Source organism: Corvus brachyrhynchos, unplaced genomic scaffold (assembly GCF_000691975.1).
Source record: "Corvus brachyrhynchos isolate BGI_N302 unplaced genomic scaffold, ASM69197v1 scaffold412, whole genome shotgun sequence".
In the NCBI taxonomy this organism is placed as follows: Eukaryota; Metazoa; Chordata; class Aves; order Passeriformes; family Corvidae; genus Corvus; species Corvus brachyrhynchos.
The window spans coordinates 1193324-1204280 of NW_008236761.1; the positions used below are offsets into that span (position 1 = coordinate 1193324).

Here is a 10957-nt window from a genome sequence, read left to right on the forward strand (position 1 = left end):
AGGCCACGCGGGACATTGGGGCTGGGAGCAGCCTGGGACGGTGGAAGGTGTCCCTGCCTGTGGCAGGGGGTGGCACTGGATGGTTTCAAGGTTCCTCCCAGCCCAAACCATTCCATGATTTTGTGATTGTTTAACCTACACACGGATGCTGAAGCCCTGGTTGTTCAAGTGGCTCCTTGGCTCCTTGACCTTGCAGCCAGGAGGAATCGAATTGAGATGAGTACAAATGTTCACATGGGAATGCAAATACTTGCTTGGCTGCTTCAGACTAAGCTTTTCTTTTTAAACATTTCCGAGAGACTCCCAGGACTTTTAAAACTGTTTTTATGCTGTCAGCATTCACTGTTATTGTAAGGAAGGAAGGAATGGCTGCTCTCCAATTTCTGCTGTGCCATTCATTCCCCAAACCAGTCTTATCCCCCTGATGGAAAACAGGGAAGCAAAGCCGGGTTTTCCAGCCATCATAGGTTAGGGATTTAGCAGTTCTTTTTTTCCTGATATAAACTGCAAGCTGTAAGCTCCTTCAAACTTCTCTTCCCATTCTTTAGTTTGGGAAGGAATGTCCAGAAATCTGTGAAAAGTGTTAATTGTTGACTTGCTGTGGCCTTTCAGCCCTTTCCTTTGTATTGCTGCAAAAGCAGTCCTGGTTTTGGCCTCCTGGGCTGGGTGTATTCACTGGAAAGCTGAACGAGTGTGTAGGTGAATAAAAGCACTGCAAAATCCTCTGTAATGGCAGGCTGGAAAATTCTTGGCTTTAACAGTGGTTATGAAATGAATATGCTAATTGAGTGCATATTGCATGTGTTAGAGAATCATGCCATACATGCCCTGATTATTGGCTCCTGTCTCTAACAAAGTGCCTGCCACTAACCTCTGGTAATTCCTGTACGGAATGTTCGACTTGTGTTTGAGGCCTTGGACAGCTTTAGAGATATCCATAGCCTTTGTTTAAAGATTTCTGTCATGGTCATCTGTGCAAGCTTTCTTTCTGTTGTGCTGGTTATGTGTTGTTTTACTGCTTATTTCTGCAGGATTAGGCCCAGAGTCTATGAACAAAATGCCAAGTAGGACAGAATTCCAATAGGATGTGAGTTGGAGAAATACTAGAGCAGTAGGGCATAGGTGCAGAATCATGGAATCCCAGACTGGTTTGGGTTGGAAGGGATCTTAAAGCTCATCCAGTGCCACCCCTGCCATGAGCAGGACACCTTCCAGTGGCGCAGGTTGCTCCGAGCCCCCTCCAGCCTGGCCTGGAAGGATGTAAGCATTCCTGGCAGGGAGAAGGATGCTGAAAGATGGCTCTTTTGCCCAGGAGCACTGCACAGGTTGGTCATGGAGACCCTTGGATTTGGGATGTGGTGACCAGGCAGTGATCCCCACCAGCACTGCTTAACCTTCAGGAAAATGGTGCCAAGCTGTTGTGGGCACCGAGCTGTAAAACACCTGATCTCCCACTCCACTTCAGTCTTTGCGAGCTGGAAGTGATGAAGTGAGTCTTTAACATCTAAACCAACTATTTAATTTCATATTTTCAGTTTGAGCAATCTTTATTTTGAAGGCTTGCATTAATAGTTGCAACACCAGTGCCTTTGGGTGCACATCCCTATTTCTTTTTTAAGCCTGTGCTATCCCATATTTCCTTAGGAAGTTAAACCCCTGCCTGAGCTCTGCCTGTGATTGTTGTGAATTTCTTAATTTCTTAATTTGAGTTCTGTTTATTCATCACTTGGCAGCTTTCCCCCAAAAAGTCAGCAACTTCTTTTGCTTATTTTTCAAGTGGTACCGAGTTGCCCCATATATTTTCTGGATTTTGGTGGTCCTTAATAGCACGGGGCACATCAAGCCCAGCATAAATCTGGAGTCTGTTTTTCTCCTTCCATGCAGCTTGGTTTCCAAATGGAGTGAGGGAATGCCAGCGTCTGCCTGTCCTATGGATGGGAAAGACTTTCAGGCTCCTGGGCTCGTTAACACAGTGCCTCTTGCCAACACGAAATTACAAAAAGACGATGATAAACAAACTTCTTGCCAAAGCTCCCTTTCTGCTGACAGATTTAGCCTGGGCCCTCCTTCATCTTCCCTGGTACTGCTTTGTTTCGGAACAAAGATTCCAAAATATTTAAGGAAGAAGGGACTATTAGGGAGGATTGATCCCCTCCGTTTGCACTGTTCATCTTCCTGTTTCCCAGTCTCTAAACCCCATCTGCGTCCATCCGTCAACGTGAGCAAAGGAAGAGAAGAGGACAGGGAGAGATTTGCTGTGCTGCCTGATGGGAAAGTGGGGCTGGAGCTGCTCCTCAACCCTGCCTTGGGTTTCCAGTCTTGACCGGAGAAGAAATCCCAGAAGTGACCAGAAAACAGAACCTGGGAGAAGATTGTTAGAGAACAATGAGGAACAGCCATGGCTGGAAGTGACAAATTACAGCCAAAACCTGCAGCACAGTGGATTTGACCAAATAAAGCCCAGGGAAGCCAGACCCATCTGGCATTAAAAGGACATCTCTGCCCTCATCTGATTTTAATTCCAGGAGTCTTGTATTGCTGATGTGCCGACTTTGTATGGTGTGATCGACTCCCAGACAAATTTAGATCTTTATCCTGCTGCAATCTGTGGGAAGGAGTGATGTTTTCAATATTTGGCTGCAAAGGGATTCTCCCATTTTGGGGGGAGTAATTATAAAAATGGAGGGAGAGTATTTAGTGGTAGTGGTTGGAAATTTTGGAGCAAAACATAAATTAAAGCTTGTTTGAGGATAATGTGATGGAAAATATGTATTACACCTGAATCTTGGTCCTGCCAGTATGGTCTGGTTTACCTTAGAGTCATGGAATCGTTTAGGTTGGAAAAGTCCTCTGAGACCACTGAGTCCAGCTGTGAACCCAGCGCTGCCAAGGCCACCACTGACCCGTGTTCCCTGAGCACTTCCAGGGATGGTTATTCCACCTATTCCAGTGCTTCCTGGGAGCTCACCCTTGAGCCCATTCCTCTTCTGCATCTTCTCTGCATCTGTAAAACAAAGCCAAAGAGGTGATCAATTATTTCATATTTTTAAAGAGCTTGGAAGAGGGGAAGAATATATTTATTAGTGTCATAAATTGTCTTTTTATGGATATTACTTTTGTATCTGGTTTTTCTGTCTGACTCCTACAGTGCAGCTTCTCTTAGGAGGAGCAATGGTTGACTGGGAGAAAGGTCTAAAGCAGCTCAAGAAGGCTCAGATAAGAAAGAAAACTAAGAATATTTTGTTTGGTTTTTTGTAGGGATTGGGTGATGTTGTGGGATAGATGTTTATAATCCAGGCTTTTCCTGATGGCCAACCCAAATCTCCCAAAGCAGTGCTTGTAGAAAGAGAGGAACAGAGAGAAGTGTCTTCAAGCTGCGTATTCCAAGAAGCCTTTTCAGCAGAACATAATGAAGTAGGATAGGGAGGATAAAAGAATGGAGATCATCAGCTGGAGGAGGCTGTGGCTCAGTTGGAGAGCACCGAGTACAAGAGTACAGCAGGGTTCATCTCCAGTGGGGAAGTCAGCAAGGCCTCAAGTTAGAGAAATTAATAGGAATATATCAAGGAAGTCGTTTGAGAACTGCTGAGAATGGTTTGGGACACACTGGGGCAGATATGTTAGATCTTTTAAAAAATACATGTATTTATTGGTTACCTGCTGGTGAAACCCATCAGACTTGCAGATAAAAAGCTGGGAATTTGCAGCACAGAATTCATCTGCATTAAGACATTTTCGTCTCTGGAAACAAGTTAATATAACCCCAGCTGTGCCAGAATCTTTTGGTTTTTCTCATTCTGAAATTTCTGTTGAGGGAACTGGTTCAAGGCCAGATTGAGCAGAGCTTGGAAAAACGTGGTCTGGTGGAAGGTGTCTCTGCCCATGGCAGGGGGTTGGAAGTGCATGAGCTTTACGGTCCCTCCCAACCCAAACCAGTCTGTGAGTCTATGATTCAATCACTTCTCATTTATTTAGGCTCGAAGGGGTGTTTGGGTAAGCTTTGCCTAATTCAAATAGGCAAACACAATGTCCAGATATTTTGTCACCCACGTTCAGGTTCACCTGTGCAACAAGTGACCCCATCTTCCTAGTCCTTTCCAGGGAGGACAGAGATTTCCTTTACTATATTGCAGTATGGAGTCTAGCCTATTAAATTGAATTAATAACTGAATTATCATTTTTTGATCCTCTGGCTTTTAAGCAGATTGTAAACTTCAGCAAACGAAAGGTTGAGATTTTTCTTGCCTCAGCATTTATGTTTTGGGCAGTGTGAGGTCAGCAAATTCCAAAGTCAAGGGCTGCTTTGTGCTTATAAATCATCCATTTCGTTTTTCATACAACGAAGACAAAAGGGCTTGTTGCTGTTAGAGATGTCAGGCTTTTCTCAGTTGGAAGTGTGCGGGTTTATTCAATTCTTTATCTCAGAGGAGGCAGTAGGTCATGCAAATGTGGCTCCTTAGGGTTTTGTCTCCCAGGACACTCTCCTGTGTCTCCTCAGTGAAGAGCTGAGTGCTCCTGTCCTGGTTTGGAGGTGGATCTGATGGAAGATGCTGTAGGACTGTAGGTTTTCAGGATCAGCTTTGTTTTCCCTTTGCTGGTTTTTGAGATGAGGAAGGTGAAGTGCTGTAGAGAAATCCCTCACTCCAAGGCATTTCCATGGGGTTTAGTTCTTTCCCTCCACTGGGGAGGTTGACATCAGCTGGCAGAGCTGGGGGTGTTCACCTGGAGAAGAGAAGGCAACCTGGGATAGTGGACGGTGTCCCTGCCCATGGCGGGGGTTGGAGCTGGATGATTTTTAAGGTCCTTCCCACTCAAACCAGTCTGGGTTTCCATGTGTCAGCCTGATGTGTTCACCTTCTATAAAAACCTGTTACATTTCTGTAACAGGTTCAATATTTTGTTTCACGTGAGAGATGCTCAATCAACTCTTAGTTAAGGTGTTGCTGAAAAGAGAATAAATGAAAGAAGAAGCTGCCTGCTACGGAAACAAATCTCCAAGCTTGTGTGTGCTGTCCCAGACTTTTTTGGGGAAAGGTGGGATATATCCCTGTAACTTGCCTACATTAACCTTTAGCAGATGAATTGGAAGGTAATTTAATTATTGTTTGGCGGATCCCAAGTGAGGGTCAAACTTCAAACGACTTAAGTGAAAAATTGTCAGAAAATTAGTGGAATTTGCATGGAGTGTAAGGTCAGGAGTCCTTTTCATGTTCAAGGAGACTTTGGCTGAATATTATTAGCATGCAATTTGTATAAAATTCATTTAAAGAGGTGATGTGCAGATCAAGGAAGAAACGTATCTCTTTTCTTTGTTCACCCTCTCTCATGTTGTTTCTGTGCTACCTGATGTGAAATAAATGCCTTTTGGCACAGAGGAAATACCACCCTCTTTCCAGAGTGTAAGGAATGGGTCTCTCAAAAGCAATTGCATCCCAGTGCCACAAAAAACAAAGCAAAGGGAGTTTAAAGGGAAAATCACCCTGACACAAGGAGTGACTTGAAAGAAAAGGGAAAAATGTCTGTCGTTCAGAACAGCTCCCATTTCCATTGTTTACTCTTTTCTTGTCAAGTTCAGAGCTACTATTTAATTTCTGGAGAGCCTGGAAGACTCACCTGTCCATGTCACTGTTTTAAAAGCCCTGTAAAATATATTTATTTCTCTGTTTGTTAAGATTTCATTCCTTTATTCTGAAAAGGTACTGATAATAACTTTGTTACCTTCCTGGATTTTCCATGCCTGCTTTGTTCTTTTAGATTTTATGTTTGGTCAGAGGTTAGATTTTATGATCTTGGAAGTCTTTTCCAACCATAATGATGGGGGTTGCAAACCCCTCTATGGGGATGGGGGGATCTGGGCATGGTGTTTCCCAAAGCACACAATAAACCAGTGACGGAGGAAAACAGCAGGATGAGATGTTCCCAGTGTCCTGTGTCTGTAGGACTTTGGAGACGTGGCGATTCCTGATTCCCAGGGGTTGGGGACGCACTGATTGAATCACAGAATCATTCAGGTTGGAGAAGCCCTCCAAGGTCGTGAAATCCAACCATTCCCCAGCACTGCCAAGGCCACACTGCTCCATGTCCCCAAGTGCCACATCCACGTGGCTTTTAAATCCCTCCAGGGATGGGGACTCCACCCCTGCCCAGGGCAGCCTGTTCCAATGCCTGACCACGCTTTCAGTGAAGACATTTCCCCAATAGCCAACCCAAATGTTCCGTGCTGCAGCTGGACGCCGTTTCCTGTTGTCCCCTTGCTTGGCAGGATCGGGAGAGCGCAATTCCAGAGCATGAATCCCAACTCTGCTCTGAGTGAAAACCATCCCAGAGTAGCACTGCAACCACTTCACAGCACACCAAGTTCAAGCTCAGCATTCCCAGCACAGACACTTCCATTCCCTGCTGCCTGGAAAATCCCCGGCACAGGCGTGTTTTCCTGGGCACGTTGTCCCGGTGCCGGTGCAGTGACAGCGCCATTCCTGACCTCTCTTGTGGATCTGTTTGCCCTTCACGTGGAGCAGTTCCCTCATGTGACTGGAGTGTGTCCTGCACTTTCACAGGAAGGATAAAATAGATGAAAACGTAACCAGGTTACGGCCACCAAGTATCCCGAGACTGTTTGCTAGGAGCTTATTCCCATGGCATTCCTGCGGGAATTACTCCTTGCTGGAGTCTCTCGGAGCAACTGAGCGTCGCTGTCTCAGAGATTAGGAAGCACTGGAAGCTCCTGCAATAGAGCAACACTGGTGTTTGTCTGTTTATAATTAATTTTTAGTACTCTTTTTGTTGGGTATTCATGGCCACAAGCAAACACTGCAGGTTCTGGCTGTGCAGGAGGTTTAATTTTGCTAATCCTGTTTTATTCCCATTTCAGTGTAGCTGTTTCAATGCCACAACATGGTGCCTGCAATGAATTTCAAATGTATTTTTGGATGGCATTGTCTTGCAGAATGGGAGAGAAAATCATCCCTCCCAAGTGCCGTTTGCAGGGGCTCTTTCCTGCTGTCTGGAAATCGCACCCTGCATACAAAGCAGGGAGGAAGCACAAACCTCTTCCTCACAAGCTCTCAAGTCCCCACCATGACTGCAACCTTTTCATCTGGGATAAAAAGCATTTTCTTTCATCCTTCTCAATAAGAGTGTTTTGCTTTTACCATTTGGTACAACACCTAATGCAAGCCACACATACACAGTCTTTTTTTTTTTCCAAAACTATGTGGTTTTTTGTACTCTTTACACACACAAGAGTACAAATGAAATGATGCTGGCATTGAAAAGGCACTTTAGAAAAGCAGCTGTGACTCCAGCCCTGCTGGGAGTAGGTCCAGCTGTCACTGGGTGGTTTCTGGGGAGGAACAAGAGAAAGGTGAAGAGTGACCCTCCTAAATTTTATTTCATAAAATCATGGAATTATTTGGGTTGGAAGGGACCTTAAATCTCATCCAGTCCCACCCCTGCCATGGGTAGGGACACCTTCTACTAGATCAGGATTTTCCAAGCCCCATCAAACCTGGCCTTGGGCAGTTCCAGGGATGGGGCAGCCACAGCTGCTCTGGACAGCCTGGTCTTACACTGATTTTCCTAAAGATCTTCTTAATGCTCTGCTGTGTGTTAGTGAAGCCACTGATGGAATTCCGTGTCTCCCTGTAGCCTTGTCCTCCCACTTGCTTTATAACCATGATTTCCTTTGCTTTGAGAACGGCTCCTTCTGTGCTAACTTGGGGGTGGAGGGACAGCTAATTAATTAAGCACTAATTGTTGTCAAGTCAATCGGTGCTAACATTTAATGTTTGACTTGTTTACTCTCCAAAGGTAAAACGAAAGGAGTTAATGATCTAACAAATTGTGTGTCCATCATGAGGGACTTGTTTGGAGAGAATGCTGTTATTTATGAACTGTAAAATAACACATTTTAACAAAAACCCCAGATTTTGAAGCAAGATGGGCTTGGTTCTGGTGTGAAATTACCACTGGATAACTGTGGAGACAAATGCGTCGCCTAATAAAGCTTAATGACTGATTTTCCCATTAATCAGAATTGAGAATGTGCTTCATTAAGATAATTAAGTGAGCCAGTTGCTTAACTGACAGTTAGGAGACACAAATTCCCAAGTTACTTGCTTTCCTCTTAATAAAACCCGCAAGAGGCTGACCCGGCTTCATCATCTTTATTGGAGAGAGGAGCACAAGGGCTGTCGAAATCTCCTTGCTCACGTAAGCTCTGTGACCGAGATTCCCTGTGGGACACGGGTGGGTTGTGGGGGTGGCCCAGCCCCACACAGGATCCAAGCCTTGGTCTCCAGGTTTTCACAGTCAGCTCACGCTGAAAGCGCACCAATACTTGCCCTTCTCCATCTCGCCAGCGGCAAATGGCCTTTTATCTGCTGCTTTTGGAAAGGTCAGGTCTTCAGCGGGCTTGGTTTTATCACCCAAGAACTGTTGCTCTTCCAAGGGGGAGAATTCCTTGCCTGACTTTGTGCCTCCTCCTCTTTGTTCATTGCAAGCTGGAAGGGAGGTCATGAATCCTGAGCTGCCCTGGAGCAGGGATGTGGAAGATGAATCTGCTCCGGGTACATTTGTAGGCAGAATATGCAGCACCGGAGAAGTTGTGGGAATTAACGGAGAGATCCAAAACTTGAATTATTAAATATGCTATCTGGTTGTAACGTCTGGTTGTAAATCCCTTCCTTCACAGCTCTCTGTGTCTGGAATTCTAACAGGGTGATGCTATCAGGACTCTGCACAGGTGGCAGCTCGGGAGCCAACGTAAGGCAACCGTCTCAACTCTGCTTTTCTTTTGTCCTCAGAGTTCCCGATCTTCCACCATGAATCCTGTTTACAGCCCCGTCCAACCTGGGGCTCCCTACGGAAACCCGAAGAACATGGCCTATACAGGTAGGACAGGGGTTGGTGGCTTTTCCTGGATGTCTGTGTGTGGTGGTGGTTAATCCCTTAATGAGGGAGAAAGATTCCACATCAGAGAACCGGATGGGAATGTGACTCGTGGCAAAAACCCTTCGGCAAAGCCAGCATAGCGAGGGTGGTGAGAAGAGTTGGGCCTGAATTCACGCAGAGAGGATGCCCTGGAAATCCTAAGGAAAAGGATCCAAAGGGGTTTTCTTTAGATTAACAAAATGTGCAAGAAGGTGCTGGGACAGTCAGTGGGAAGGCTCCCCTCTGGAGCTGCACTGAGTGACTTGGAGGCACGTGCTGGAATAATCCAGCTGTGGAAATGAACATCCCACAGCCAAGAGCCCCTTGGCTGGAGAGCATCCAGTTATTGTGATAGGTGGTGACTTAAGCTACATTATTGAGTGATTTTTTTTTTATTTCAAGTTGTGCTTTGGTTGAGTTAATCTTAAGTTGAAGAGCAAGTCTGATGTCCGTTTGAAACCTTCTTTAGAACTGACTTGTCTAAAAATGTACTCCTTAACACTCCAAAAAGGTCTTGAAAGATGTTTGCCATAATTATGTAACTAGTGGGGAACTAAAGCGTACTGATATGGAAAGAATTCAGCTGGGAGAGAAATGGTGCTCTGGAAAAAGAAAATCCCAGTTCAGGTGTATCCGGTTTTCCCTGTGGATTACATTCACCTCGAGTTGTTTTGATCTTGCAACCCCCTTACAAAATCAGCCCTGGAAAACTTCTTTTTATGCCATTTTGGGGAATGTAATCAGCTATTGGGTATCATGTTGTGTTAGGGCTTCCTGCTTTCTATTTGCGTTACCGGTTGGATGTGTTGACTTTCACCTAACGTGTGGAATTACTTGGGAATGCGCTTTTGTGGAGGAGGGTGGTCACCAGCAAATGGGAATGAGCATCAAATACTCTCAGCTCCTTTGGGCATGGAATATTCTGGTTGAGTTTGGCAGATCTTCCAGCTGGTGGATCAGTGGGGCTGTGAGGAGCCTTGTCTGAGACTCTGCAGAGCAGAGAGTTCCTCAAAGGCGTTTTGCCCCATTTTTATTCATCCTTTCTCTTTCCCATTCCAATTTATGCAGCTGCTTTGTTGGAGATACTGTGGCTTGGGGGAACTTTGGTCTCACAGTGAAAGCACAAGAGGCTTGAAAAAAAAACAATCTCTGTGAAACAGTCTCTTCAAAAATCTCCCCATTGTGAGAGGACTGTGGACTCCAGCAGCGCTTGGGTGATAGAATGAGCTCATAAGTGCACAGTTATTTTCCTGCTCTGCAAATAACAGGAATTTTGTGGCTTTCCAGCACAAGAGGCTACTTCTCTCCCACTTTACTTTGATTTTTTTTGGCATGTGCTTAAAGCTCCGCCTTAATATCCATTCAGTGTACATTTCTGGATCTGCTTTCAGACAATCCTGGGTGTCTTAGAAGCTGCTTTCTGGCACTTGATAAGACAATTTTATTTAAATATTGAGGTGCAGATTGGTCAGAATTTGGACCTTGACCTTTCTAGAAGAATTTTAGAGGGGGAAATCTACTTTAGATGAAAGAATTCATGGAATTCCAGAATGGTTTAGGTGGGAAGGGACCTTGAATCTCATCTGATTCCACCCTCTGCAATGGGCAGGGATGCCTTCCACGGACCAGGTTGCTCCAAGCCCCATCCAACCTGGGCTTGAACACGTGAATTCTGCAGAACTCCATTTGGAATAAGTCAAGTGCCAGCATTAATGGGATGCTGTCTTCTAAAATAACCTGCTGGTTGATCACTGTGAAGTTTCTACTGTGCACTTAAATCTGTAAAATTTGACTTGGCCAGCTTGTGCCAGTTCTGATCCATGCAGGGATCATGACGAGGTGGCCCCCAGAGACCGGTTTCATCCCAAACCGTCCTTCAGGCGTTTGTCTTCCAGAATTTGTGGTAAATGCACAGAAAGCAATGGTGGATGTGCAGGATACTGTTGGAGGAAAAAGCTGGAGGCAGTTCAGAGTGGAAAAATTAAAACAAGGTCCTCAGTTCTGTCAATGGTAAAACAAAGAAATA

At 45.1% G+C, this 10957-nt stretch overlaps 1 protein-coding gene across 5 annotated transcripts in view; it reads left to right on the top strand.

Annotated features, from left to right (window-relative positions):
* Nucleotides 1-10957, top strand: part of FAM168A (family with sequence similarity 168 member A) — a 131431-nt gene that overhangs the window by 57894 nt on the left and 62580 nt on the right. For all 5 annotated transcript variants that reach the window (XM_017727109.1, XM_017727108.1, XM_017727110.1 and 2 more), the window contains one exon: nucleotides 8805-8892. In XM_017727109.1, the coding sequence (XP_017582598.1) occupies nucleotides 8823-8892 (70 nt within the window). In that variant the 5' untranslated portion in view covers nucleotides 8805-8822. The remainder of the gene's footprint in view (nucleotides 1-8804; nucleotides 8893-10957) is intronic.